Genomic DNA, 27,762 nt, shown 5'->3' on the forward strand with positions numbered 1-27,762 from the left:
GGATCTAGACAGAGATTATCCACATACTCAAATGGGAGACGGGAGAAATCGCAGGGTGACTTTGACATACAGGTAGAAATGCTTTTATTCGCACATGGGACTCCAGCATCTTCTTTCACTATGGTTCAGCATGATAGCCCACCTAATTGTTTTATCTAGCCACTACGTCTATACTGTGAATAGCAGTCCTCATATTGCACTTTGTATTTTACCTCCAGATTTTCCCTGACATTAAAAATGGAATCTTTTCAAGAAAGATGAGGCATTATGTTTCTCACACTTGCTCAACCCAAAATTACCCATCAAGTACAAGTATCTAAATAAACTATACATGATTGAACGTGGCTCGTAATTCTTATTTCGCTTTTTTAGAAAGCAAGGATAGTTGTGTGTTCTATGATCTACCATTATATCATCTACCCATCAACCTTGATGTAACTCATTATTTCATGCTAAATGTATTTTCAACATAGCATGTAATGGATTCACTCAGATGTACTGAATCAAAGATGTGTCAAATTTGGCAAAAACCCTCTTAAAAGACACAAGAATGTGTTGTATGGTACAAGACCAGCACACTAAATATAATCTAGCACTTCAATTGGACAGCATTTAGCAAATGTAAAGTATCAGAATTTTATTCTTAAAGACAAGGACAGTATCTATAGCAAGGGCAACACAAAAGAATATCATAATTTGTTACATTTATTCCACAAAGAAATAAAGCAATGTGAAGACACAAAAGCCATACTCGTGTCACTATGGCTATCACGTTTTCAGAAAATTACAATACCACAAGGAGGATCCTTGCAATATAAATCATATGCAAATATACATCAGATGGTTAGCAAGATTATGATATGGAGTTGACAATCTTCACCCTCCTGCTTTTCAGTCCACATTTATAATGTTACAGATTTCATACCATATAACCTGTCTGACGAATGAAATTTCTTGAATCCACTGGAATAATATCCCAAGCAAGGGCTCATTGTCTGCAATTTCATTCGAACTCTGAGTTTAAAGAGAGCCTTTGCACCAGTTAGTTGGAGACCACCTCTGAAACGAAGATATCACTACGTAGCTTACAGAAGGTAGGTGTTGTTTGAACCAGTCCAACAGGTCTTGCTATGATGAATTACCCACAAAGAAGTATATCTGTTTTCATGTCAAGCAAGCTTGGACACCCTATTCAACCAACCTGAATGAAGGACCCTCTTCATTGAAATATTTATCTTCTTCACTCGTGATCCTGTGTGTCTTCCCCATCCACTCCAAAATCTGGCTCCTCAGGCTTGCTAGGAACTTTCAAGCGATCCTCTGCCAAGCTGTTATTGACCTCCCTCAACTTGTGAACTCCACGCATAGCATTTTTGGCAAAGCGAGAGGCCAATATGGTAGCTCCCAGACTTGCAGCTAAGTCTTCACTCCTATCATCAATTAAGGTGAACACACGACTACCTTCCAAATCATATAGCTTGGCAAGAGATTTCCTTTTCTTGTAGCGTTTCCATGCAGCTTGTATAAACCCAGCTGCCCATGTTCGCCATTGATGAGAATAGAACCTAAAAGTGTGCTGAAGCTTTTTACTGTGGAGCCGTCTAAACTGCTTGGCAACAAATTTCAAATCCTCAGCTGTAAGCGCAAATGCCTCAACCTCCTCTTTTGACTGCACAGTGCGGGTGGATGTTGGCAAGTTGATACTGGGTTTTGGGTTCAACACCCATGTGAGGAGCTCTTCTCCACAGAAGTGTCCAGGACCAAGGCTAGTTTGATTGAAGAAGCCCGTGCGACCCCCATTTGTCGTCACACTATCAAGAACACCTCGAATGATAAATAGCATCTCATTCACAGGATCACCTTCTCTCATTATTACAGTGTCTTTTGTGCATAAAGCTGGCTTCAACCGTTCGCAGATGGCATCCAATAGCCTATCGTCCATTTCTCTGAAAAGTGGAACCTGCAAATTTGCCAACAAATGGCCTTAATATCTAACAGAGTCCAGAGAAGAGGGGCAAAATTGCAACCACAGATAATCCAAATCAGGCAATTTCACAAGTGCGAAGTTAGGTAGAGGTTTTTCATCTAGTCATATCTGCATACAACTTTGATTCTGGTATTCAACGCAGGGAAAAGGCATTCTCGTTATTTCGGCCAGCCAAGTTCATGTAGCGTGTCTGCTTTACCCACCAGCCAATCCCCATAGCTGCAAGGTTGCAAACAACGCCAAACAAACAAAGAAAAACCACCCCACCCGGCTCCCAAAACCCAAAAGAAAGGGGAAAAACATTATCCTGCAGTGTCAGGTCTTGTCTGAAAGTAATTGTAGCTAATGCAAGGCTGAAATTACAATGGTTCACCAATTGTAGGCATCTGGGCATGTTCGCCATTTGAGAAACAATATAACCAGACAGCAATCACCTTGGAGGTTTGTTTTCACCTTAGCAGACTATATAGAAGGGCAAAGGGTTAGAAAATATGACAATAATACAATTTTGACCTACAGACAAACCTGTAAAACAAGATCCAAACATAAATGTCGCTTGATATCACGACGAAGATCAGGAGGCAGACTTTGAAAAAGAGCCTCTTCATCGACTCCCTTTGTGGCCACCCACTTGTACTGGTTAAAACGGCGAACTCGCTCACGCAGTTCTAGAGGCAATTGGCGGTGCTTCATCCACTCTTCAGTATCACCCTGCTTAACTCTCCACTCCTCCAATCGAACCCCCAAAGATTGAAGGTATGTCTGCAGTAGCAAACCATTACAGAAGAATTAATACAAGCTAGCTAAACTCATAAATGACACAGAACACTTATCCAATCCAAAAGATACCTGCATGTTACCAATGAGAAGTGCAAAGAGCACCAATCCAAGAATAGCTATAAATATAGCAAAAAGTATTTCACCAATAAATGTGCTTGTTGCAAGATTTTGCCCTAGAGAGCTGCACACACGTTCACCTAAAGTAAGACAAATTTAACCAGTATTTTTGCAATACGTACAAAACAGAACATTTAAACAACTATTTTTATTAGATTTTCCATTTGCAAGGGAAAAGGCAACTACAGCAAAAGTATACGATGTCAGATTCAGGTGCATATACAAGGCCCAAATGGGAATAGTTTAGGAGAATTTAGTAAAAGAAGAAAAGGAAGCCTTAAAGAATTTTAAGTACAAGGGGGAGACAGCCTTAAAGAATTTTAATTAAGAGGGGAAAACAGGCTTAGTTCCAAAATTTTACCTTTTGCTGGCACATTTCATTGACTTCGATTCATGTATACATGCAATAAGTGATAAAGAGTTATTAAACTCTACATAAAATCTTCAGCAGGTATTAAGAATCAAGAAGGGCTGAAGAGCATTTCATTGACTTCGATTCATGTATACATGCAATAAGTGATAAAGAGTTATTAAACTCTACATAAAATCTTCAGCAGGTATTAAGAATCAAGAAGGGCTGAAGAGCTAGGACTCTAGTCAAGGTTTTCACTTCAAGCTAGCATGCAGAAAGTAGGCAATAGCTTGCTCTTAGCATCTAATGTAAGGGTTTGAGAAATTTACCATTGTGAAAACCAGAGAACTGTAGCAAACAAGAAATGAGTTCCTCAAAGATCAAAAAAACCTAACAGCAAATTCAGTAGAAACTAAAAATGCAGATATTTAGCACCCAATTGTAGCAAAGCTAATCTCTAAAATAAACCATGTTTACTATACATGTAATTCCTTTCTTTTTGATAAGAGGATTTTGTACATCATGGCCATCAGGTAGAGCCAAAGTTGGTAATAGAATGCTTCGCCCAAATGTCAGTTTCATTTGCTTCATCTCCAAGAGAGACTTTATTACAATTCACACATACACAGCACACCTTTAGCAAGAAGACCTAAGTCAAAAGTATGGCTCACTCCTTTGCAAGTGGCAAATAGATATTTGAAAAAGCTACTGCATCCTGCAGGTTACCAAGAGATTTGAGGAATGAATTTGCAGTTGGCTTGGAGTTCCATTGAGAAAGAACCCATCAGCTTTTCTACTGGTCTAGTATCAAAAGAAGGGAGCCAGTAAAATCTCAATCACTGTTCACACCAATACAAGCATCGTAGCTGATGCCTTCTTTTTCAATGGCAGAAAAGTGAGTGCAATGTATAGGGCAGCAGTAGGTGGTGGTTATCCTTAGATTTTGAGAATGCCTAATACATAGGCTTGCATAGATTTTCTCCCAAGTCAAACTCCTGGGATTCCTGGTGCTTTATAGATCTGCCAGCAGCCAAATGACCAAACGGACAGATCAGCTGTCAAAAGACGACTTGCCAGTGAGAAAGTAGGGTTTGCAAGGAGGAACATGGAGTGAACTCAGTAAACACTGAGAAGAGGAGAGAAGAGAGAAGAAACTCTGATGAATGGAATGATGAAGATCTCAATCATGGAGTGAATGTGATACAAGGGAACAAGGGTGCCGTAGCACAAGGAAGATGATGAAGACAATCACGAACCACAAACCGCAATGTCCTCCTGAAGGGGTGTGAGGGCAGTGGAGAGGCTGAAGAGAAGAGGTGACGAACTGAATGAATCAGCCATGAAGAATGAGTGACAGACGCGGCCTATAACTAGGCAAGAGACTGTCTAGGGTGGCACCCAAAGGGAGGATGCAAGTTGTCTAGGGTGGCGCCCCACTGGGGGCTGTCCATTGTGAAACCCTAAACGCAAAATGCAAAATGCAAAACTACGGGTGAAGAGTTTCTCAACAATGTCTCAACACCTTGTCTCAAGCCCAAAAAGGGGAAGAAGAGAAGAGTGACGTGGAGATGGAATGCTACATGCTGAAAAATGCTCATACAGCAAGGACCACGTGGATAGTGTCCCTTGTGGGGAAATTGTTCACTTGCCCAAGCACCCTAGTACAAAGATGATGAAAACATGCAATGCATAGGAGGAATGTCAGACTTTGTGTGGTGCCGAGAACCATAAGAATATGCCCGTACTTGATCTTGGGAGTTGGTTCCATGCTAACCAAGTGACCAAGGCAAGAAGAAGAGGAGGAAGAAGATGTAAAGGATCCCTAAGATCCAAGATTTCCACCTGAAAGGTAACTTGCAGTAAAGAACAGTAAGACAAAGTGAACTAGAGAACCCGAAACTCAACCTCGGGAGAGAAGCCACTAGCTCTGTGCATCCATGCGGGAAGGAATACAAAGGCCTCGTCACCAAGTCGTGGCTGAACCTCCAAGGCCCCGATCTAGGTAGATCCTCGAGATCCTCGGGTATCAATAGGTGAGATGACGGCTGGAAGGAAGCCATCCCATCCAAGGGTAGAAGAAGAAGGTAAAAGGCCTCTGCCAGGGTGTGTGAAAGATTGAGCGGTGGGTGGAGACCCCCTTTGAAACTGGAGGAATAGGAGCCCCCTTTGAAGTCGCAATAGATGTAGATGCCCCCTCAGAGGGCAAAGAAAGATCATCCCCCTCTGAATCCCCCTCTGGGGTAGATAGGGATCCCAAAAACTCATGGATTACAGACTCCGAAATGTCTGAGGATGAAGGAAGTGCCGCCGGTCGTTTCAAAGAAGGTATCTGGGGTGGTGAAAAACTCCCAAAGGTAGCCTCTCGAACCTAAGTAGGTGAGGGTGAAGACTGGGGCTCAGACTAAGTAATGCGTAGGCAATAGTCACTACTTCTCAATGGAGCGGACCGGGAAGCCGAAGAAGAGGAAGGAATTGAGCAACTACTGTCTCTCAGAGGAGTGAACTGACGAGGAGGCAGTATCAAACAATCATTGTCTCTCGATGGAGCGGACTGCAGAACTGTGGGCCGTCGTAGCAACTCTACACGAAAATGGGTAGGAGAAGACTGTCGTTGGCATTGCGACGATCTCGAGGAGGTCATAACGCCAATCGATCCTCCATGTGCTCGAAAGGATGGCATCGGATGCGTCTTATTGCCTTGAGCATAGTACTTTGATAGCTGATGCATAATGATCTCTATGGCCCAAAAAGAAGAGGTGGCACAAGGAGTGCCTGGTGGAAGACGCATATACTCCGAGGGGGTGGGGGAGCAAAGGTCAAAGTCGGCAAGCATCGGTGGTGTGTTCGGTGATGCCACAATAGGAACACCCAATAGATTAGTCATCTATTGGTAAAGAAGCCATGGGTATTAGTGTGCCTTGCTGAAGAAGGAAAAGGTCAACTACGAACCATGAACTACAATGTTCACCTCAAGGGCTGGGAGGGCAATGGAAGGGCTGGAAGTAAGCTGCCAGCTGCAAGGAGCTACCACGGCTACCAACGAGGAGCCGCCAACTGCAAACGCAACCTCCAGCAGTGAAGGAGGAGTCGCCGGCTGCAGAATATCACTGCCAGCAGTCTGTTTGAGCTGCCAGTAACAGGGAGGAGCCACCAGAGAACAACCGCAAGCAGTCTGGCTAAGCCACCAGAAATAGAAAACAGCCGCCAGAGCAAAGAGGAGTTGCCAGCAGTCTGGCTGAACCACCAGCAGCAGAGAACAACCGCCAACAACAAAGAGGAGCCGCCAACAAACTAGGAGATGGAGGTGACAGCAACAGCCTTGAATGCAAGCTGGAAAACAGCAAACGCAAGAGGGAGCAACCGCCAATTAGGATGTTGATGCAACGGAAGAGAAGAGGTGTGGATGCCGAACCTGCCACCGATCTTTGCCTTCATTGGAGTGGAGGATCTTTGCCACTATTTGAGCAGATCCAGCTCTAATACCATGTCAAAAGACGACGTACCAGTGAGACAATAAGGTTTGTGGGGAGGAACAAGGAGTGAACTCGGTAAACACTGAGAAGAGGAGAGAAGAGAGAAAAAACTTTGATGAATGAAATGATGAAGATTTAAATCATGGAGTGAATGTGATACAAGGGAACAAGGGTGCCATAGCACGAGGAAGATGATGAAGACAGTCATGAACCACAAATCGCAATGTCCTCCTGAAGGGGCGTGAGAGCAGTGGAGAGGCTGGAGAGAAGAGGTGACGGACTAAATGAATCGGTCGTGAAGAATGAGTGACAAAGGCAGTCTATAAATAAACAAGAGACTGTCTAGGGTGGCGCTCAAAGAAAGGGTGCCGAGGTTGTCTAGGGTGGCACCCCATTGTGGGCGCCCAGCACCTTTTTAGGGCTGTCCACTATAGTCTATGAAACCCTAAACGCAAAACGTGAAACCCTAAATGCAAAATTGCAGGTGAAGGGTTTCTCAACATCAGCAAGGCCTTTGGAGAGTTCTATATGCCAACAATGACCTTTGGAGAGATATATATGCCAAGAATGCCCTTTGGCACCTTACCCCTTTCTACTTTTTGCAAAGGAGATGGCTTGCTTCCTTAGGGCCCCAAGCCACGTTAGCCCACAACCTAAGGAGACAAAGCTCTTAGACTTAGTATGCAGATAACATGACTTTTAATGCTTGAGCAGATGTGACTTGCTTGCACATTTTTTTTTAAAGCTGTGCATTATTTCTTGTAGCATTCTGGTAGACACCCTGGATTTTAAATTTTTGGTGGACAACCACCTATTTGCAGCATTCTAATTTCTGGGACCAGATGAATGAATCTAGGACCCACGGCAGTCATGTCCAGAGCAGGATGATGGGGGTTGGTGGTATGGGACACCCACCCTTCTGGTAAAGGCTTGGCCTGCTTGCTGTTTGCTCCCAAGCTCAAGAGGGTGACCCTGTATTGACTCTATGGCTGGAAAATGAACCAAAAGCTCGTTTCCTTTTGTTTATTTTGTTTGTTTGTATGGCTTGTGTTGTATGATGTGTGCAGGATAGATCCCATGAGGGCATCAGAGCCCTCGTTGCAAAAGGGGCAATTAAACATGTACTTCCATCTTTGTTTGGTGATGGAAACCCACACCACTATGAATGAGCCCTCTTTAGCGGCATCACCTGCTGAATTGGTATTTTTTCACCTTTGTACACTATACATAAGGTTGCTTTGGCTACTTCAAAGAAAAATCCATAGCTCGTGGATAGTACAGCCACTAGTCATACAACATATGACATAGGGATTGGTTATAAGATCTGGAAGAGAGAGGAGATTAGGCCACTGTCAATGACAAGCCTATGGTGCCAATTCATGATACGGGCACCTTGCCTCTGCTTCCAAACTACTAAGGATGCAAGTTCCAATACATTGTGTGGGCATCATGCCTCTACTTCCAAACCACCAGATTTGGGGATTAACCTCCTTTCTATCTATGCTATTCCTCAACTAAGCAATAGGATCATCTACATCACTAAAGGTATAAAAGTTGAGGGTGAACCCATTGAAGAGTGTCTTTCGACAGGTCTAAAGCTGGTGGGCTGTATGAGCTTACAACTCTAGGACATCCTTAAATAAGGCCCTCCTACAGAATAGCCTTTTTGGCCACTTGCACTATGAGGCACTTACAGTGGGCTAGTTATACACATGGTTAAGGGTTGCTAGAATTTGGAGTGGGCCTTCTGATACCCTGTCTCAGTCGTGTATAAGGCAGTTAATATAAACAGAACAAGGAGGAAAAAAGGAAGGGGGGAGGGAGGGGGGAATCTGTGTGACACACATACACACACTTGTTTCTTCATTGTTCTCTTTGGTTCTTGGAGACTGAGAGAGGTAAAGTAAAAGGAAGAGGCATTTGCTTTGACAGTCTGTTACAAGCTGAAAAGAAAACATTTAAATTCCACCTTTGATAGGTACACTAGTACAGACTCCAGCTAGTTTCTCTTCACACATTCAAAAGAGACTTGGAAAAGTTTCGTTCTTGATAACCATAAGATCAGTAAAATTAACCCTAGATATATGCCTTTTACAAGGAAGTGCTTACCTTAATTGTTGAAGTCCCCACCATAAACAGTATAAGTATTTGGTTCCAAACTTAGTATCCACAATGTTATCTTCATATGCAGTGGCATAAATTCCGAAATTGAAAGTAGAAGCCCCTTCTGTACTACATCCTTGGAAGACTTCTGTCACATTCTTCCAAGCTGTTCTACTAGCTTCTTGATTTTGTGCAGCTCCACAGTAGAGATATTTCAGATCACAATATGGTCTATTATCCTTTCCATCTTCAAGGAGACAAAGGTCACGCCAACATGCATCCTTGCGTTCAATAGCCAGTATATACCAACAAGCTCCTATAAACTGTGAACAGTGATTAGCAAAATAGGTTGCGCAGTTTAGAAAAAGTTAAGTTTCAAACAAGAGAATCATAATCACTCTCTAGCACCAAACAATATATAAGTCAGCCCTCGTGCAGTGAAGTGAAAAAGTTGTTATCTCACATCCAACTGGACTGACATGTTAAATTGTTTTATTCAATACCTTTTTGACTGGTCCTTCGCACTTTCAGTTCAGTGTTTCCATTGCACTCTACTCTCACATCTCCATAAAACCATGTCCTTCTTGCTGCACCTTTTTGCTTGCTTACTCTATCTTGGCTATCGATCTTCTTGGAGAAGAGAATAAGCACTTTACTCCACAATGTGGATAACTTAGGGTTTTGCCTACTTGAACTTTTAATCTCTAGGTTGCTATCCACCACAGAGTCAAGGCTTTGAAATTGGAAGAACTTAAAATATCTATACTTCATTATTTGGGGATTCACTCCTTACTTAGCTTGTATGTCACTCGTGAAAGAGAACTGAAATGCACCCTTTGTCTATTTTACAACAAGTGCACCAGTTCAACAAATGTGCAATGCTTCCTAGCATTGCGAGGTATCATGTGTTCAATGTGCAACTTCTTGTGTGAAAGGGATTTTTTAATTAAGGGTTTGTTTTCATACATTGGAAAGAATGGTTGTTTATCTACATACACAAAAAATGGTTTATAGTACATAATCACTTGGTCTTGGAATAAGCCACTCATAACAATCCTGATTGTGTTGAAGAGTTGCATACACAAGGGTTTTTTTTTAATTAAGGGTTTATTTTCGTACATAGGAAAGAATGGCTGTTTATTTACATACACAAAAGAATGGTTTATAGTACATAGTCACTTGGGGGAATAAGCCACTCCTAAGAATCCTGATTGTGTTGAAGAGTTGCATATATGTTTAGGATATGGGGAGTACAGGCCAAGAGTATATAGACAATTATGATGTAGATGTATTGATTTTCAGGTATCTGATTTGGGCTTGTTGATTTAAGTCAGTAGTATGAATGAGAGGAGGATTTTTGGCTTTGGTTCTAGATCCCTCTGTAGTAGAAGGTTTGTGAGGGCTTTGACTTTGAGATCCTATGGGATGATGAATCAGAAACAGAAATACTTCTTCTCTTAATTGTTAGTGAAGTTTCTAGTATAAACATTCACCTTTATTGTACAGGATCTCTTCTTCACTGAACAATTAAGCAGGTTAAATGATGTCTTCCATTAAAGGGTGGAATTCAAAGGCCTCTGTGTCATTTGGAGCTCCTTTGCTTTGATATACATATGGCTGATCCCTATAACTTGTAAAGTGTTCTATCAAGTGTTGGAAAAGCCTTGTAATCACCTCTTGTAAGCTATATGATTGTAAAGCTTGACTTTATCCTCAACAACACCACCTTTTGAAGACTTGAATTTCAAGGATAAGTTGTTTTGGTCAGTGCTAGTAAGGTACTTATATTCTATATCCCGTCAGCTCTTTCTTTATGGGGTTGGTGAAAAGTAGTTAAAAGGCCTACATCTTGGCAGCTCAGAACATGTGTTTACTATTCATTGTGGGTATTATTCTTTGGCTGGATCTATAATTTAGTGACATAACGTCTAAGTGCTCTTTGTTTTGCTTGTCACAAGCTTTTAAAAAGCTGCTATTTTGCTGCTGCTGCCAAACTTCAGGTAGACTCACTAGACTCACTACCCCTCTCTAGAAGGTAGGTTGCAATGGCAGCCGGAAAACGCAGGCTGCAACAGCTCCAAACAATGATGACAAGGCTGGACAACAGGGCAACAGGGTAAGCAGGCTGATGACTCCTCCAAGGCAGGGCAGCAGCTGAGCGGCAGGGTGACAGCATCAAGCAGCTGGTTGGCACCCTCAGGTATAGATACAGCTCCTCTCGGGGGCGTCGGAAGCAAGAGATTGTGAGAGAATGGCTGATGAAGAGAAGAGAGAGGGTAGACTCAGAGAGGAGGAATGAAATTATTAAAATGATCAAAATGAGAGAGCAAGATGGATGCCCACAAGGTGTCCTTATACAGGGGTTGGGCATTTTTCCTACTAAATAAAAATACATCTTTTTGGGGCTGTTTTTGTAGAGTAAAATTAGGCCAAAATGCATGATAATTTTGTGCTAATGCAGGCCTTAAATTTTTGTGGCTCAACACCCTCACATTGCAAACGCATAGATCTCCACTCCCAACTTCTTGCTTTTAACATTCCTGTCAAAGATGAGCAAGCATTGACATCATCTGGATAGCAAATATGGACAGCTCTTGCAGACAGATCATAGATGGTTAAAAACCTGCCAGAAAATGCTATTCTGAAGCATTGGCATGACATCCTACAAGGTTACTAGAGTGGATTCAAGGCACCTAAGGATAATCATTTCTACCAGCTGTTGTACTGCTTATATGATATTTGTCTTTTTGTATAGCATCTAATACTTGAAACTTCGTTTTTAAGTACTTTCCCTTGGAAATGTGGAATGTACCCAGAAAGAGCTTTTTATGTAAGCCTGGTTTTAGATGAAACACTTATAATTGAGACAGCTATATTTATTAGGATTCAAAAAAACAATGCAACTCCGAGATAAATGCTAACATCAATTTAACAGGATAAACTTTTATTGAGAAGATCACAATGCACATCCAAGGTAACTGCTAACATCAATTTATTAGGATAAATTTATGAGAAAGTCACATGCACCCACATGGCTAGCAAGAACATAAAGGACCAAGTTGTAAGCAGCACCAGCCCATGCAGTTTCTGTGACTACACCAGTTGTCTTTACGATTTGTGATGTAAGTGGAAATATCAGGTACAACCGTGGTATGAACTGGAAGAAAACTATGTAACGTAGGGCAACTTTTGTTTGATATGCAATTGGTCCACGAGAGGCAGGAACAATAATCCAAATCACTACCTAAAAAGGAGGAAAACACGAGAATAAGGTTAGAACTTTTTACTCTGAATCTACTTACAAAGAAGTACTGAACAATTTAAATGGAAACAACATCACTGAGCAAATATAAAATGTCTATTATGGAAATTGGAATAATTCATGCAGCAATACACTGAAAACTAGCAACAGGGAACTCAGGCAGAGATCCACAAACTAGTCGAACTTCTAGCATATACTTTGAAAACTGGGCAACACATCAATAATCAAAAAGAAAAAGAACCCAAGCAATTCAGCACCTTTTAGATTCAAAAGTGGACCTTAAAACCTAGAAATTAATTGAGTCTCTTACATGTAAGTTTACAGTAACACTCAACTCATCCAAAGACCATAAGCAGTTTAAGCCAACTGACACATGGCTTTGTCAGAATGTTATATCCATTGAAGTCAGATAATACCTGTGGAATGGGAAGAACAGCAACAAGGTCCAGCCAAAAGTCTCTCAATAAATAGCGTTTTGCAATTAGCTTAGGATTAACAACTAGAACCCCTCTTCCAAATACTCGAGAAGACGGAGCCACATATGCTGTTCGAAACTGAAGGGCCATGTGAAATAAATAGAATGTATCTGTTATTGTGCGCAGGACCGTTACTGCAACTTCCAAAGGCCTCTCTATCTTTATGCAGTCATCATTACTAATCGCAGGAAGGAAGAAGTACAGAGGATCTAGGAACAAGGCCGCCAAACATGAAACAAGAAAGACTCTGTTCCATTGCTGAACAAAGCTACTGTTAGGATCAAGTACTTTTTTCTTTGAAGCCTTGTAGTCCTCAGCAAAGACTTTGGATACTCCACTACGCAGTGACTTTCCAATACTCCGAAGGCCTTCTGATCCTTTCCTTACAGAATCTGACAATGAGTATGTCCTTTCAGAAGTAAATGCACTGTGCCGGTGCTTGTATGCTCCTGATACTGCATGATCTGACTCATCTTTGTACCTGAAATGGAGATTTACACATTGCAAAAATGAGAGTTGCAACTTCATTGAAGGCTTGAAAACTTTCATTTTATCATAAAAATGATTAACAGAATGGATCAGATCAAATGCAAAAACGCAATCATAAAATATGGCAATCCTGTACAAGATACATTATAAAATAAACCAGAAACTATGCGAGATATGGGTTATTGGCAATTCTTTTATCACATGGACGATAACAAGAATAGTTTCAGAGAATGAATTGATATTTCAAGGGGAATTCTTAACGTTTACAGTCATTCATATGGAGATATATGCAAGTGATTAGGCTCTCTCAGTATGTTGTTTTGCAATACACACCTTGCCTAGGCCATGAAATTTCTTGCATAGGTTTTTGGTGATGACTGGGTGAGAACCCTACTGCATAGACAGCAGTTCATGCCTAAATTAGTTTTGTCTGGTTTTCACAAATGCAAAGTATCTGCCTATGCTTTTATTTTCTGTTTCTGACAAATTTGGTTTTACAGGTCGAGAGTAAAAACCGAGTTTTCGTAAGTTTTCAGTATCTAATGATTTTGGTGTAACCAAATCACTTAGCATTAGTGTTAGTATCTTATATATGTGTTTAGGTTTACAAAATTATGCAATCTAGGCCATGCTTTTGCCAAACAGTTCTTCCACAGCATAAAGCTTCAAAAAGAAGAGAAAAGCAAAAGCAAAACTCAAAAGCTCAAAATACAAAAGAACTCAAAAACAATCAAGGTTTATACAATGAGCCAGAAACATGGCTTGAAGGCAGCTCCCTGAGAGTTGTTTTTTGAAGGTTAATTGATTGTCTAAGAAATGTTGTTCCAGATAGGGCAAAGTCACTGCAGGGTAAGAAACTAATTGCACACCGTTTACAACATTGATCTCCCATGGCAAGAAGCTTCTAGAAGATAGCTTGGAGAAAGCTAGTGATAGAAGCTATTTCTGTGGCATAAAGCATGTAGAAATAGCTACTTTGACCAGCATCACCAGAAGTGAAGAACCTAGCAAAGGAACTGGTGGCTGGTAAGTGGAGAGCCAGGCAGGCAACCAGCAGATCTGCAGACCAAGTGACTAATTGAGAAGCAAGCAGACTGCTATATGAGAGGTTGGAACAGGTCAGACCTCGTCCAGCCCAAGACAAGTGCAGCCAGTTAAAGAGCAAGAGGCTGCCAGATCACTAGAGACATTCAGATTGCATCGAAGCTTTGCATTTCCACCAAAAGGTTGCATTTAACCTTGCAAATCATATTTCTGTTTTAGGTGTCAAATTCCATATTTTCCATCCTGCTATAATGCTCGCACAGATCTCCAATCTGCCCCATGACATGGCACAAGCCATACAAGCATAGAAAGAAACATATGAGATGGACATCAAACTCACTCCCATCCATACAGCCAAACAAGCTCAGCCCCAAACCTAGAAGCCGAGGGCAGGCCAAGCCTTTACCACAAGAGAGTGAGAGGTGCAGAGGAAAACATGTAGGACCAGTTATCTCCTGCCCATGAGCCTCAGTCTGAGTCAGAAGACAAGGACATTAGGAGCTTTGACAGCTTATTTGTCTCAGACATTTTAGGTGGAGATTTGTTCCTGCATTTCTCACCTGGCAGCCTGTTTCTGTCATTTCCAAGGGCATGGGCAGTATTTTTATGCATTTATGCTGGTTCGACCTGCATAAAATGCAGGTCTGCCAGTCTCAGCATTTCATGCTTTTTATAGGCTGCCTGCTCCTCCATTGTCAATCATTCAGTCTTCTCACTTTTGTGCCAGCCCTCCTCATTTTGTTCTTCATCCTATTGCCTCTATCCAGCGCCCTTAGTGATGCCCTTAGTGACACTCCTCCAAGCTGCATGTAGGGCCTGACTGAGATCATCCTTGTACCATTCAGATTTCTGTCAGTTTGTTCCTTCAGTTCACTGTGTTCCTTCTATCTCCTCCTCTTTCAATCAATTCATCATTCCTCTCCACTGCACACTCTTGACATGGTAACATTCGCCATGGTGGGAGTCAAAGTTCACTGAAGAGGAGCCTTCTCTAGAGCTGCATTTTGCAGGGCAGCATCAACAGCATGCTGGGCAACCATTCAGATTGTTGACTCTTCATCAGAGGTGTTATGTCTCCGGACATTTGGATGGGCGCTAGTAGCATTGGTCACAATGGCTACAAAGTGACAATGTGTGAATGCACTAAGGACACTTCGGGGTTAGGGCAAACGAATCCTTTTTATAGGACTTGAGGCCCTATCATGCACATTCATTGTGTGATCGCCACTCTTGGACACTCCGCCCGTTGGCCAATGCATCTATACACAGGGAAGGTGTGGGCTGGTGGTATGGGATGCCAACCCTTGGGATGCAGTCATGACCTAGAGTGCTGCTAGATCCCAAGCTCGGAACTGATCCCATTTGGCTCTATGGTTGGGGAGGTGAGTCTAATGTCTAGACCCATTTATGGTAAGTTTGGCTTGCATTGTGTCTCATGTGCAAGTTGGGTCCTAGGGGGACATATCAAGAGGAGTGCTGAAAAGGTGCATTTATTGCACGGCAGCAGCATAAGTATATACTAAAAAAAAGTCAAAAAAGTAAAGACTTACGACCCATAAACGTCTAAAGGCTGAAGGGCATACATCATACCATAAAAGAGCCAAGGCCCAAGTGGCAAGGCCAATAGTGAATACATCATACAAACATCAAGCGAAACTATTAGAACAATGAAATGGCAAGCCAAACCAAAAGATACATCTATGACCAATCCCTAGGCGCATTTGTCTACACTGACCTTGGGAAGAAGCAACCATTTATGATTTCAAGCTACAAGAGAAAGGTGTGCAATGGGGGGGGGGGGGGGGGGCGCGGGGGGGGGTGTGGGTGGGGGGTGATGGCAAGACAGTTGGTAGACAGGTGGATAGATGATGCACAAGCCAGATGGAGAAAATGGCACCAAACGGGTCACAAGAAGGGGCAAGCAAATAGAATGCGGTATTTCCAATAACACTCCTTCAAGTTGGAATGTTCCCTATAAGGAACAGTATCTAGAACATGATAGGAAATGTTCCTAGTACTTGAAACATGTTCCCCTTTCATGTCCATCAAAGCCCCATTCCTATCATTCCATGTTGCTATAAATCAATGATTAAATTAGTGTCATCCGAGTATTAGGTGAAGCCTAAAAATAAACAAGATTGGCCCCAAAACCCTCTAAAAGAACATCCAAATCTCTAGGATAGCCCTTAGGCCAAAAACATGAACAGGGCCTAAAAATAGAATAAAGGACAAAATGACCAACAGACTCAACCTTGACTTAGCTTCTAATGTCTCTCACTAACTTAGTATAGGGCTCACAACCAAGAGCTGACCATGATCACTAACACCCCCTCCTAGATCCTAGGTATGCCTAAACCCCCAAAGGACATGTATATAGAAGAAGCAAGGACAATGGAAGAGCCTTTGTGAAGATGTCTCCTTCATTGTCTATTGTGGGACAAATTGGCCTTTTGGAAACCCAAACAACAATGATCATAAACTTAATCTACAAGACAATCTTAATCATGAAACAAGCAATAAAACAATTAATACACTTAAAATAAGGAAGCTAGAATTCTCCTACTCCAACTCTCACAAGGACATGTATTTTTAATGCTTAGCTTTGGCATTATTTAAGGTACCTATATGAGATGCAAGTCAATTAAGTGACAATGACTCCTTAGTAACCCACATGATCAATGGGTGACATTGGCAAAGGTTGTAATAAGTTATGCAGCATGCCTAATAGATACTAGGCAGTACCCAATGTCAAAACTTGGCCTAAAATATTTAATTAGCCATTAATGTCGTGACACTAGGCAATAGGCAACAAGCTAGAAAATAAAAAAATCAGGGAGATCCCAAGGAGAAGCCCGAAACATCAATTGAATTGATGTTGAATGTTGTTGATTATCAATCCAATAATGATGCTACTAAGTTGTGCCAGCATGGGGCAAAATCAGAGATCAACATGCTTTGATTTTCTTTGATAATGGAGCATGAGCCAATTTTATCTCTATAGATATCGCAGCCCATCTAGGCATCAAAGAGAATGAAATGGAATTCATAGGAGAAGTTGGTATGGCAGGCAAGGACCATGCAGAGCATGTTACACTGCTCATTGAAAAGCTTTGTTTGCACATTCAAGGATATATGGATAGTAAAGAGTTCTTTATTGCTCCAATTGAGGGTTGTGATGTCTTGCTCGGTATGCCTTGGTGGCATCATGTGCATGCAAAGATTGATTCACATGGTAAAGTTGAGGGTTGTGATGTCTTGCTTGGTATGCCTTGGTGCCATCATATGCATGCAATGATTGATTCGCATGGTAAAGTGATCACTATTCAACATAAGGACAAGACCCATACTTTAGATGTAAAGTTGAAAGGGAAATCTATTCCTATTATATGTGCATTGACTATCGTGCTTTGAATAAATTCACGATAAAGAATCAATTTCCAATCCCTCAAATCGATGATATTGTGGATAAATTACAAGGAGCAACAACATTCAGCCGTATAGGTGCAGCCCGGCAAGAGGGGATAATGAATCAAGCAAATGAGCTGTTGAAAAAAGGGCTAATTCAGCCCAACTCATCTACCTTTTGTTCTCCAGTGCTTTTGGTGTAAAAAAATGATAGTTCATGGCGTATGTGCATTGACTATCATGCTTTGAATAAAATCATGATAAGGAATCAGCTTCCAATCTCTCAAATTGATGATGCTATGGATAGATTACAGGGAGCAGCCACATTCAGCCGTATAGATTTAAAAAGTGGTATCATCAACATAAACACATTAGACCGGAGGATGTGCCTAAGACAACTTTTCAAGACATCTTTTGAGTTATATGAGTTTCTTGTCATGCCTTTTGGACTTAAGAATGCTCTTGTCACTTTTAATTGAATGATGGATAGCATCTTCAAGCCACATAAGGCATTTGTGGACACCTTCTTTGATGACATGATTGTCTACTCAAAGAATGAGGCTAAACACAGAAAGCATTTCGACATTGTGTTCAATGAGTTGCATAAGCATAGACTAGTTATTAATAACAAGAATAGTAAAATTTTCTTGCATGAGATCCACTTTTTGGGGCACATAGTGTCAATTGATGGTATTCATATGGACCCTACAAAGGTTAAGACAATATGTTCATGGCCACCTTTAAGAATTATACATGAAATCCGCAGTTTTTTGGGTCTATGCTCCTATTACATGAAGTACATAAGCAGTTTTGCTGAAATTGCATCTCCACTGTATGCTTTGCAGAAGAAGTGTATGCCTTTTAAGTGGACAACAATGAAAATTTTAGCATTTGAAAAGTTAAAGGAAAAGATGACTTCAAAGTCATTTGTTGTTCAATGTAATGCATGTGGGAACAGCATAGGGGTTGTTTTAATGCAAGATGGCCAAGTTGTGGCATATGATAGACATATTCTCCATAGTGCAAAGAGGAATTTGCAAGTAAACAAGAAAGAATGTTGGAAAATGGTGTTAGAGATCATAGCCTGTTTAGGCAGCTGCACAGTCAGCAGCAGCAGTCGGACCAACAGCTGCAGTCGGACTGTGCAGTCGGACTGCCACGTGGCAGTCCGACTACCTGCAGCCGTTTTTACCAGGCTGCGCCCTATTCCTGGCGCCCCGTTCTAGGTGGTTTTTTGCCTATTTATTGTCGACGACTTCAGCAGTCTACCCATTCTTCTCTGTCGCAGATTACAGACCGGTGCCGTGCAGATTTCTGTCTCTGTTCACAGATTTCAGACAGCAGACAATGCAGACTGCAGCAGACTTCGAGGTGGACAGCAGGTCGCATCGTCGAGGTGGAGACACGCAGTCCAGCGCACTGCGCCCGTGTATATCTTTGTATTCAGCATTCTTTATACAGCAGATCTTCATTGTACACTGTCTCTTTCTCTCCCTTTTTCTCTCTGCGTTCTCTCTCTCTCAGTCCTACGCTTCCGCACCGCTGCACTCTGACATGGTATCAGAGCAGTGTTTGAGGGCTGACTGAGCGCAGAATCAACCTGAAAAGGAGTTTCCATCGCGACACAAATTTGCGTTTTTTTTTGCGTTTAAGGGCAAACAGGAGGGCTGCGCCTTGGAACAAGGCTGAAACGAGTGTGGGCGCACAGGAAAGGAGTACAGGTGGTGGATTTGCTGCTGTTTGACGCGGAGGAAGTTTGAGTTTTCAACCTAAAAGTGCAGGTTTTGCTTTTTCATCGCCTCCGGCGGGTGAAGAAGCTTCGGGACGCGGAAGAGCCTTAGCAGGCTGAGTTTACTCAATCAGAGGGGGCTGCTTTTGCGTTTGAGAAGGCATTGCAGGTGAAGATGTCTACAGAGATGGACTTGGAGTTCCAGGCGATTATGGACCGGAAGGTGCCTGTCTTACCGGCTCTTCCTACAGATCAGAAGCTCGACGGCGACAACTACCGCATTTGGCGCGTTATGATGTTGGCCATTCTTGAGTCCTATGATTTGGCGGAGTTGGTACAGGAAGATATTGACCGGCCTTCGGTAAGAGATGAGTCCAAACTCTCTTCCGATGCTCGTGCGGAGTTGGCCAGGGCCCAGTCTCATTGGGACAAACTGAATGCCAGGATTCGATCCTTTCTCTTTCTATCATGCACTACAGCCGTGATCGCTCACATCGAGCACTTGACGGTGGCTCGTGAGATATGGTTGGAGCTTGATCAAATGTACAATCGGATGACCCTGATGAAGAGGGTTTCTTTGGAGGTACAGATGCGGACCTTGTCCGTCAATAAGTCTTCTTCGCTAAGGGAACACATTAACAAGCTAAGGCAGCTACAGATGCAGGTTCAGAATGCGGGGAAGCCAATTTCCTCCGAAGACATGGCGATCACACTCTTGTCCCAGTTGCCGCCACGATTCGGTACATTTTACTCTGCCCTTATTGCTTCGGGGCGAGAGTCTACTCTTCGGTGGGAAGAGGTGGTTCCTATGGTCTTGGACCAAGAGGAACAGTTAAAGGGACAGAATGCTTCCAAGACGGAGGCGTTGACAGGTCAAGCCTCTCAGAAGAAGGGGAAGGACCAAAAGAAGAAGAAGGGGGATAACAAGTCCAAGAAGGACAAGGAGAAGGACAAGGACAAAGACTCCACATGCTATATTTGTGGAAAGACTGGCCATTGGAAGAAGGATTGCCCTGACAAAGACTCGAAGGACACCAAGAAGAAGGAAACCAAGGATTCTGGAGTGGTGGTTGCACCCTCATCAGCTGCATTTCTACATTTAGTTGTCATTGAGGACGCTTCACCGAATGCTTCTGATGCTGCGATGGCGGCTCCCCAATCTCGAGAGTGGATTATTGATAGTGGTGCCTCACGGCACATGACTCCTTCATCAGATGGTGTTGCCCAGCTGCGACCTTCGCGTGGGCAGGTTCTCATTGGAGACAGCTCTTCAGTTTCTATTGCAGGTCGGGGTAAGATGCAGCTTATTCCAGATGGACGAGGTGGCACCCATGCCTCAGAGGTTTTGCATGTACCAGGATTAGGGTACCATCTCCTTTCAGTTCATAAGATTTGCTCCCTTGGTCTTTTGGTGGAATTTGACAGTTCTACTGTGCGAGTCCTTGATCGTGAATCGAGGAAGGTTCTATCATCTGGATATGAGGAGAACGGCATTTACAAACTGAAGTCTTCCACTGCCCTCTCTTCTCTTCTTCTTACCTCACAGTCACGGTCTGAATTATGGCATGCTCGGTTTGGTCACCTGAACTATGACTATCTTCGGAAGGCGTCACGTGGACAGCTTGTTCGAGGGTTGCCGGATATAGTGGTGAGCCAGCATCCATGTGTCTCCTGCATACGAGGGAAGCAGCATCAGGATGCCATTCCCCACACAGCTTCGCGGCGGTCTACTTCACCGATGGAGCTAGTATCTACGGATCTATGTGGCCCTATGAGGAATGAGTCCTTGCGTGGGAGCTCGTACTTCATGCTGATCGTGGATGACTATAGCAGGATGACATGGGCCTATTTTTTGACACTAAAATCAGAAGCTTTCTCGCACTTCAAGGATTGGCTTCTCTTTGAGGAGAACCGATCAGGCCGGAAGTTGAAGACCTTGCGATCCGACAAGGGAGGTGAATTTGTGTCTAATGAGTTTGCTCGGTTTTGTGCAGATAGAGGAATTCACCAGGAGTTTGTCAATACCAATACTCCTCAAGAAAATTGTATTCTAGAACGGAAGAACCGCAGTGTGATCGAGATGGCACGCACCATGATGGAGCACCGACAGACCCCTCAGGTTCTGTGGGCCGAGGCTGTGGCTACTGCAGTCCACATCCTTAATCGATCCCCTACTTCGGCCATGGAAGGGATGACTCCATTTGAGGCTTATTTTGGGACGAAGCCAGATGTTTCTTACTTTCGGGTCTTTGGGTGTGATGCCTATGTTCACATTCCCAAGGCTCACCGTGACAAATTTGAAGCAGCTTCCCGAAAACAGGTATTTGTTGGCTATAGCTCTCAGTCCCAAGGCTACCGACTGTATGATCCCGTCAAGCGGGATGTATATACTAGCCGTGATGTGCGGTTTGTGGAGGTTCCGGCTTCTTCAACGGGTGAGGAGCATCCCGTTCTTGGAGATCCAGGGGAGAGTTTGGCTCCTTCTACAGTTCCACTGGAGCCTGTGCCGTTTGATTATGATTCTGTTTCTGACACAGAGTCTACTGTTCCACCGGATCCTTCTGAGGAGTTACCACCGGTGGACATTCCAGAGTCTTCTACTGATGGAGAACGACGAGGGGAGGTTCGGCCTCCTCCTCGCTGGGCCCGTGACACACTCCGTGATTCAGGGATCGAGGGGGTTCCTGAGGAGTGGGGACCGCAGGATGGTCCGCGGCGGTCACGAAGGCACCAGGCGCATTCTTCGGAGCTTGTTTGCTCCAATTATTGTTTGATGTCCCGAGTTATGCAAGATCGAGAGCCCACCTCCGTGAAGGAGGCTTTACAGTCCGCCCCATGGAAGAAAGCTATGGAAGCTGAGTTGGAGGCTATTGAGAGGAATGGCACTTGGTCACTTGTGCCACGCCCCCCGAAGAAGAAGGTGATTGGAGTCAAGTGGGTCTTCAAGACCAAATATCTCAGTGATGGTACTTTGGATAAGCACAAGGCTCGCCTTGTTGCTAAGGGTTTTGCCCAACGCCCAGGGATTGACTGCCATGACACCTTTGCCCCTACAGCTCGTATGGCAACCATTAGAGCTATTCTTGCTTTGGCTGGCCATAGGAGATGGCCTGTTTATCAGCTGGATGTGAAGTTGGCCTTCCTGAATGGTGATTTGAAGGAGGAGATCTACGTTGAGCAGCCTCCTGGCTTTGGTTCTTCAGATGGGAAAGTCTACAGGTTGAAGAAGGCCCTGTATGGTCTCAAGCAGGCCCCGCGAGCTTGGAACGAGAAGATTGATTCATTCCTCCAGACTCAGTTGGGATATCGGCGGTCCAAGGCCGATCCGCAGCTGTATGTTCACACTTCCGAGGATGGTTGTGTGCTGTTTGTATTATATGTTGATGATTTGATTGTCACCGGTGATGATGCACAGCGGGTCCAGGAGACAAAGTCAACTTTACATCGGACGTTCGAGATGACGGATTTAGGGCTACTCCATTTCTTTTTAGGCCATGAGATTTATCAGTCTCAGAGGGGGATCTTTCTCTCCCAACTGAGCTATGTACAGGAGCTCTTGGTGACTTTTGAGATGGAAGATTGTCGGGCCCTCTCTACTCCTATGGATCCGAACTGGAAGGCCACTTCCCATTCAGCTTCTCCTTTGGCGGATGCTTCCCGCTATCGACAGTTGATAGGGTCTTTGATTTGGCTTCTCAACACGAGGGTTGATCTATGTTTTGATGTTGGGCTCTTGGCAGGGTTCATGAGTGAACCTCAGACGGTGCATTGGCAGGCTGCTCAGAGGATACTTCGGTATCTAAGGGGGACGTCTGATTTGGGGATTCATTACCCCGCAGGGACAGATGGGTCAGATCTTGTACTTGCAGGTTGGAGCGACTCGGATTGGGCTGGTGACGTGGACCACAGACGGTCTACAACAGGTTACTGCTTTACTTTGGGTGCAGGTGTTATTTCATGGAGTAGCAAGAAGCAGCCCACGGTAGCCCTTTCGTCTACTGAGGCAGAGCATCGGGCCGCATCTTCCACCACATGCGAGGTTGTGTGGCTTCGGAGATTGTTGGAGGAGCTTGGGTGCCCCCAGACTCGTCCTACATTGCTGCGATGTGACAATGAGAGTTGCATTGCCTTGGCAAGGAATCCTGTTTTTCATGCCCGGACAAAGCACATTGAGATCCAGTACCACTTCATCCGAGAAAAGCTTCTGGATGAGACCATCAGTGTGGAGTATTGCAAGACGGAGGATAATCTTGCGGATTTGTTTACGAAGGCGCTTCCTCAGGCTCTACTTCGGCAACATTCCCGATCCCTCAAGCTTCTGCCCTGTCCAGGCTCTGAGAGGGGGTGTTAGAGATCATAGCCTGTTTAGGCAGCTGCACAGTCAGCAGCAGCAGTCGGACCAACAGCTGCAGTCGGACTGTGCAGTCGGACTGCCACGTGGCAGTCCGACTGCCTGCAGCCGTTTTTACCAGGCTGCGCCCTATTTCTGGCGCCCCGTTCTAGGTGGTTTTTCGCCTATTTATTGTCGACGACTTCAGCAGTCTACCCATTCTTCTCTGTCGCAGATTACAGACCGGTGCCGTGCAGATTTCTGTCTCTGTTCACAGATTTCAGACAGCAGACAGTGCAGACTGCAGCAGACTTCGAGGTGGACAGCAGGTCGCATCGTCGAGGTGGAGACACGCAGTCCAGCGCACTGCGCCCGTGTATATCTTTGTATTCAGCATTCTTTATACAGCAGATCTTCATTGTACACTGTCTCTTTCTCTCCCTTTTTCTCTCTGCGTTCTCTCTCTCTCAGTCCTACGCTTCCGCACCGCTGCACTCTGACAAATGGCAGCCAGCTATGAAGAGAGAGAGAGAGAGAGGAGAGACAATGATAGCAAGAGAGTGAGCTAAAGCAAAAAGAGAAGAGTGTACTTACTAGAATGAAAGATAGAGTGAAAGTACAACTTATGTTTAGGTCAAGGGTTGGCCTAACCAGCCTTCCACCAACTAGCTAGAGTTAGGTTTATTTTACTCTATAGCCTAGTGTCACTACTTTAAGTTTCTAAGACACTAGGTGTACACACCTTACATTGACACGTTAATAAGTGTCCACCCCACACAAATTACATTGGTCGCTGCCCATAGAATCGGCAAATTCTAACACCCCCCGAAGTGCCAATGTGATGAAGTACAAGGATGATCAATCACCAAAGGGTAACAAGTGGGAATTTGAAAAGCCTCAAACTTCTCACGTGGTAGTGCCTTGGTGAAAATGTCTACAATATTTTTATGTGTGGGTACATACATCAAGCTAATCTCTCCTGCATAGCATCTCTCTCTGACATAATGGTAATGCACCTCTATGTGTTTCATGCGAGTATGAAACACAGGATTTCGTGCTACTGCAATAGCACTTTGACTATCAAAAAGAAAATTGATGCTTATTTGGCTAGCAAAGGGTTCAAAAATAGTCCAACTGCTCCCACTCTATACATTAAGAATTTGGGGGGGGGGGGGGACTTGCTGATTATCATTCTTTATGTAGATGACATGTTGCTCACTGGACCTATAGAAGAAATAAATGCAGATTTTAAGGCTGAATTAAAAAATGCATTTGCTATGTCAGATATAGGCTGCCTACACTATTATTTGAGGATTCAATTCACCCAAAATCAGCATGGTATCATCATGTCACAGTCTCAATATGTGGATAAGCTGTTACATAGGTTTAGTATGCAAGATTGCAAACCTATGTGCACTCCTATGGAAGCTGTCTATGCATGATGGTGAAGAGATGTCTGATGTTGCAATTTACAGCCAGGCTGTTGGCTGTCTTATTTATCTTTGCAACACACACCCTGACATTCAATATTCAGTATCTCAGGTGAGCAGGTATATGCATAGCCCATGGACCATACATTGGCAAGCTGTTAAGCGGATCTTCAGATATTTGCAAGGTACTCAGTCACATGCATTATTATTTCCTAGGGGGGGAGACTTGCACTTACAGGCTTACAGTGATTCAGATTGGGCTGGTGATGCAGATACTAGGCAATCTACTAGTAGACATTGTTTCTTTCTAGGCCGTTCATGCATTTCATGGCTAAGCAAGAAACATCCTACACTGGCTGCCTCGTCTTGTGAGGCTGAGTACAGGGCAGCCTTCATGGCAACAGTGAAATGTGTATGGTTGCGTAGATTGTTGACTGATCTACATTTACCATTGGAGGGTGCACAAGGAGCCTGTTTGAGACCATAAAGAGCTTTATGCAGCTTGCATACCATGTGCTCTTTCCCTTTAACCGCAAACCCTTTAGGTTGTGACACATAAACATCCTCATGCAAATCCCCATTCAAGAATGCTATCTTAATGTCCAACTGATGTACTTTCCAGCCATAATTTGCAGCCATAGCAATCACACATCTCATTGTACTCATACGGGATGTAGGAGTAAAAGTTTCTTCATAATCTATGCCCTTCTTCTATCCATAGCCTTTTGCTACCAACCGTGCTTTGTGCCTGTCAATTGTAACATCAGCCTTGCGTTTGAGTTTAAAAACCCATTTTGTGCCAATGGCTCTTGCCAAGTGGTAAATCCACAAGATCCCATGTAGAGTTAGTGGCAACAGAGTCTAACTCATCCTGCATGGCATGCATCCAATGTACATCTTGCTGAGCTTCGTCCAAGGAAATAGACTCATCATCATCCAATAGTGAGCTCTTAAACACATGCAATCATCTACTTCTGTAAAATCAATCAAATGTGACCCCCTGCATCATTTGTTGCATTTCTGGCAAGCCTTCTAGTGCGTTGAAGTATAGGAACATCCATTTTACTCTCTTGGAGAGTCTGTAACAGACATCTTGGGACTGTTTTGACTGCATTTACAGCAGCCCTTTCATGTTGTACTGCTTCTTCCACTGCATGTGGCAAACCATCATCGATACCCTACTATTCGAGAGCATATGGTGCAGCAACAGCTTGTTGTATTAAGTCCGTCCTGCCATTTACAGCAGGCACAGACTCCAAAGTAAGTGGCAAAAGACCCTCAAAGACATCACCAATGTCATGGGTGGCTGGCATTTGAAACTGATCATGTGAAAATGCAGCATTTTCAGCAAATAGGACATCCCTACTGACAAAGACTTTCTTCGTACGTGGGTCATACAAGCGATAGCCCTTGCTCTCCGAACTATAGCCAATAAATATGCATTTTACAGCGTTGTCTTCAAGCTTCCCATGAAGCCCTTTCGGAACATGTGCATAGGCTATGCAACCAAACACCTAAAAGTCTACTTTGGATTTCTTGCCATGCCAAGCTTCAAACGGTGTGATCATCTTCAATGCCTTAGTGGGTGCACGATTCAACACATGATTTGCACATTGAAGGCCTTCTAGCCAAAATTTATGAGGTAGCCCCTTGCTTTTTAGCATACAACGAGTCATCTCCATAAGAGTCTGATTCTTCCTTTCAACAACGCCATTTTGCTGAGGAGTCATTCTAACAGTGGCTTGATGCGTAATGCCATGATCAAGCAAATATGTCTCAAAAGCACGAGACATATACTCCCCCCCTCTATCTGTGCGAAGTGTCCGCACTTTTAAGTTAGTTTCTGCTTCAAGCTTTGCAACAATATGTTTGAAATGCATGAATACATCGGATTTTGCCTTCAGCCCATACAACCATGTATACCAAGAGTAGTCATCAATAAATGTAACAAAGTACTAATGACCTCCAAGTGCACGTTTCCTCACGGGACCACAAACATCAGAGTGAATAAGCTGCATTTTTCGGACAGCACGCACTACACCATCATTTTGTAAGGCAAACCTATGCATCTTGCCCAAAATACATCCCTCACATGCATGAGGAGGTGGAGTCTCCACTAGAGGCAATGCATCTACCATATGACACCTCTGAAGGGTCATCAAACTCCCAAAGCTCATGTGTCCATAGCGAGCATGCCATAGCTCCGCATTTTGCATAGCGAGCGTAAGAGTAGTGACTGTTAAAGCATGATGAGACTATCTGTCATATGTATCCAACAAAAATAGACCCTTATGCAGGGTGCCGAACAGCCTAAGTGCATAATCCATCTCTCTGTCTCTAACAATGCATTTGTCATCCTCAAAGATGACCTGAAAGCCATGCTTATTAAAAGCAGGGATAGACAACAAGTTCTTTGTAATGCTAGGTATAAATAAGACATCTAGAAGCATGAAATCACAACCATCTGCAGCAATAATAGTGACTGTCCCAATGCCAAATACATCATAACTGCTGTTGTTCACACATATAACATGCTTCCCAGCAGGGGCTGAATGCAAAAAGGTAAACAAACACTTCCTGGAAGTGATGTGCTTTGACGCTCCACTGTCAAAATACCATGTTTGCTGTGTTTCAGCAACATTAAATGCTAAATTAGCCATTGAAGAATCATAACTCCATATAAGAAATGCATAGTCCTCCTCTACAAAGTTGACTGAAGTATCACCATCAATAGATCTGTTGGCTGATGTTTCTTGGACAACCAAATCAGAGTTCTTTTTCTTCT

General features: G+C 43.4%; 1 protein-coding gene across 1 annotated transcript in view; it reads right to left on the reverse strand.

Annotated features, from left to right (window-relative positions):
* Window positions 1-687: 687 nt before the first annotated feature.
* Window positions 688-27,762, reverse strand: part of LOC148035960 (protein CNGC15b-like) — a 40,459-nt gene continuing 13,384 nt past the window's right edge. Inside the window, exons 2-7 of the mRNA XM_087677944.1 lie at window positions 12,491-13,031; window positions 11,844-12,056; window positions 8,819-9,135; window positions 2,837-2,948; window positions 2,513-2,749; window positions 688-1,960 (exon numbers count right to left, since the gene is read on the reverse strand). Coding sequence (XP_087534070.1) covers window positions 1,241-1,960; window positions 2,513-2,749; window positions 2,837-2,948; window positions 8,819-9,135; window positions 11,844-12,056; window positions 12,491-13,031 — 2,140 coding nt within the window. The 3' untranslated portion in view covers window positions 688-1,240. The remainder of the gene's footprint in view (window positions 1,961-2,512; window positions 2,750-2,836; window positions 2,949-8,818; window positions 9,136-11,843; window positions 12,057-12,490; window positions 13,032-27,762) is intronic.

This window comes from Lygodium microphyllum, chromosome 5 (assembly GCF_053477565.2).
Source record: "Lygodium microphyllum isolate KBCC chromosome 5, Lygodium_microphyllum_v1.1.10, whole genome shotgun sequence".
Lineage (NCBI taxonomy): Eukaryota > Viridiplantae > Streptophyta > Polypodiopsida > Schizaeales > Lygodiaceae > Lygodium > Lygodium microphyllum.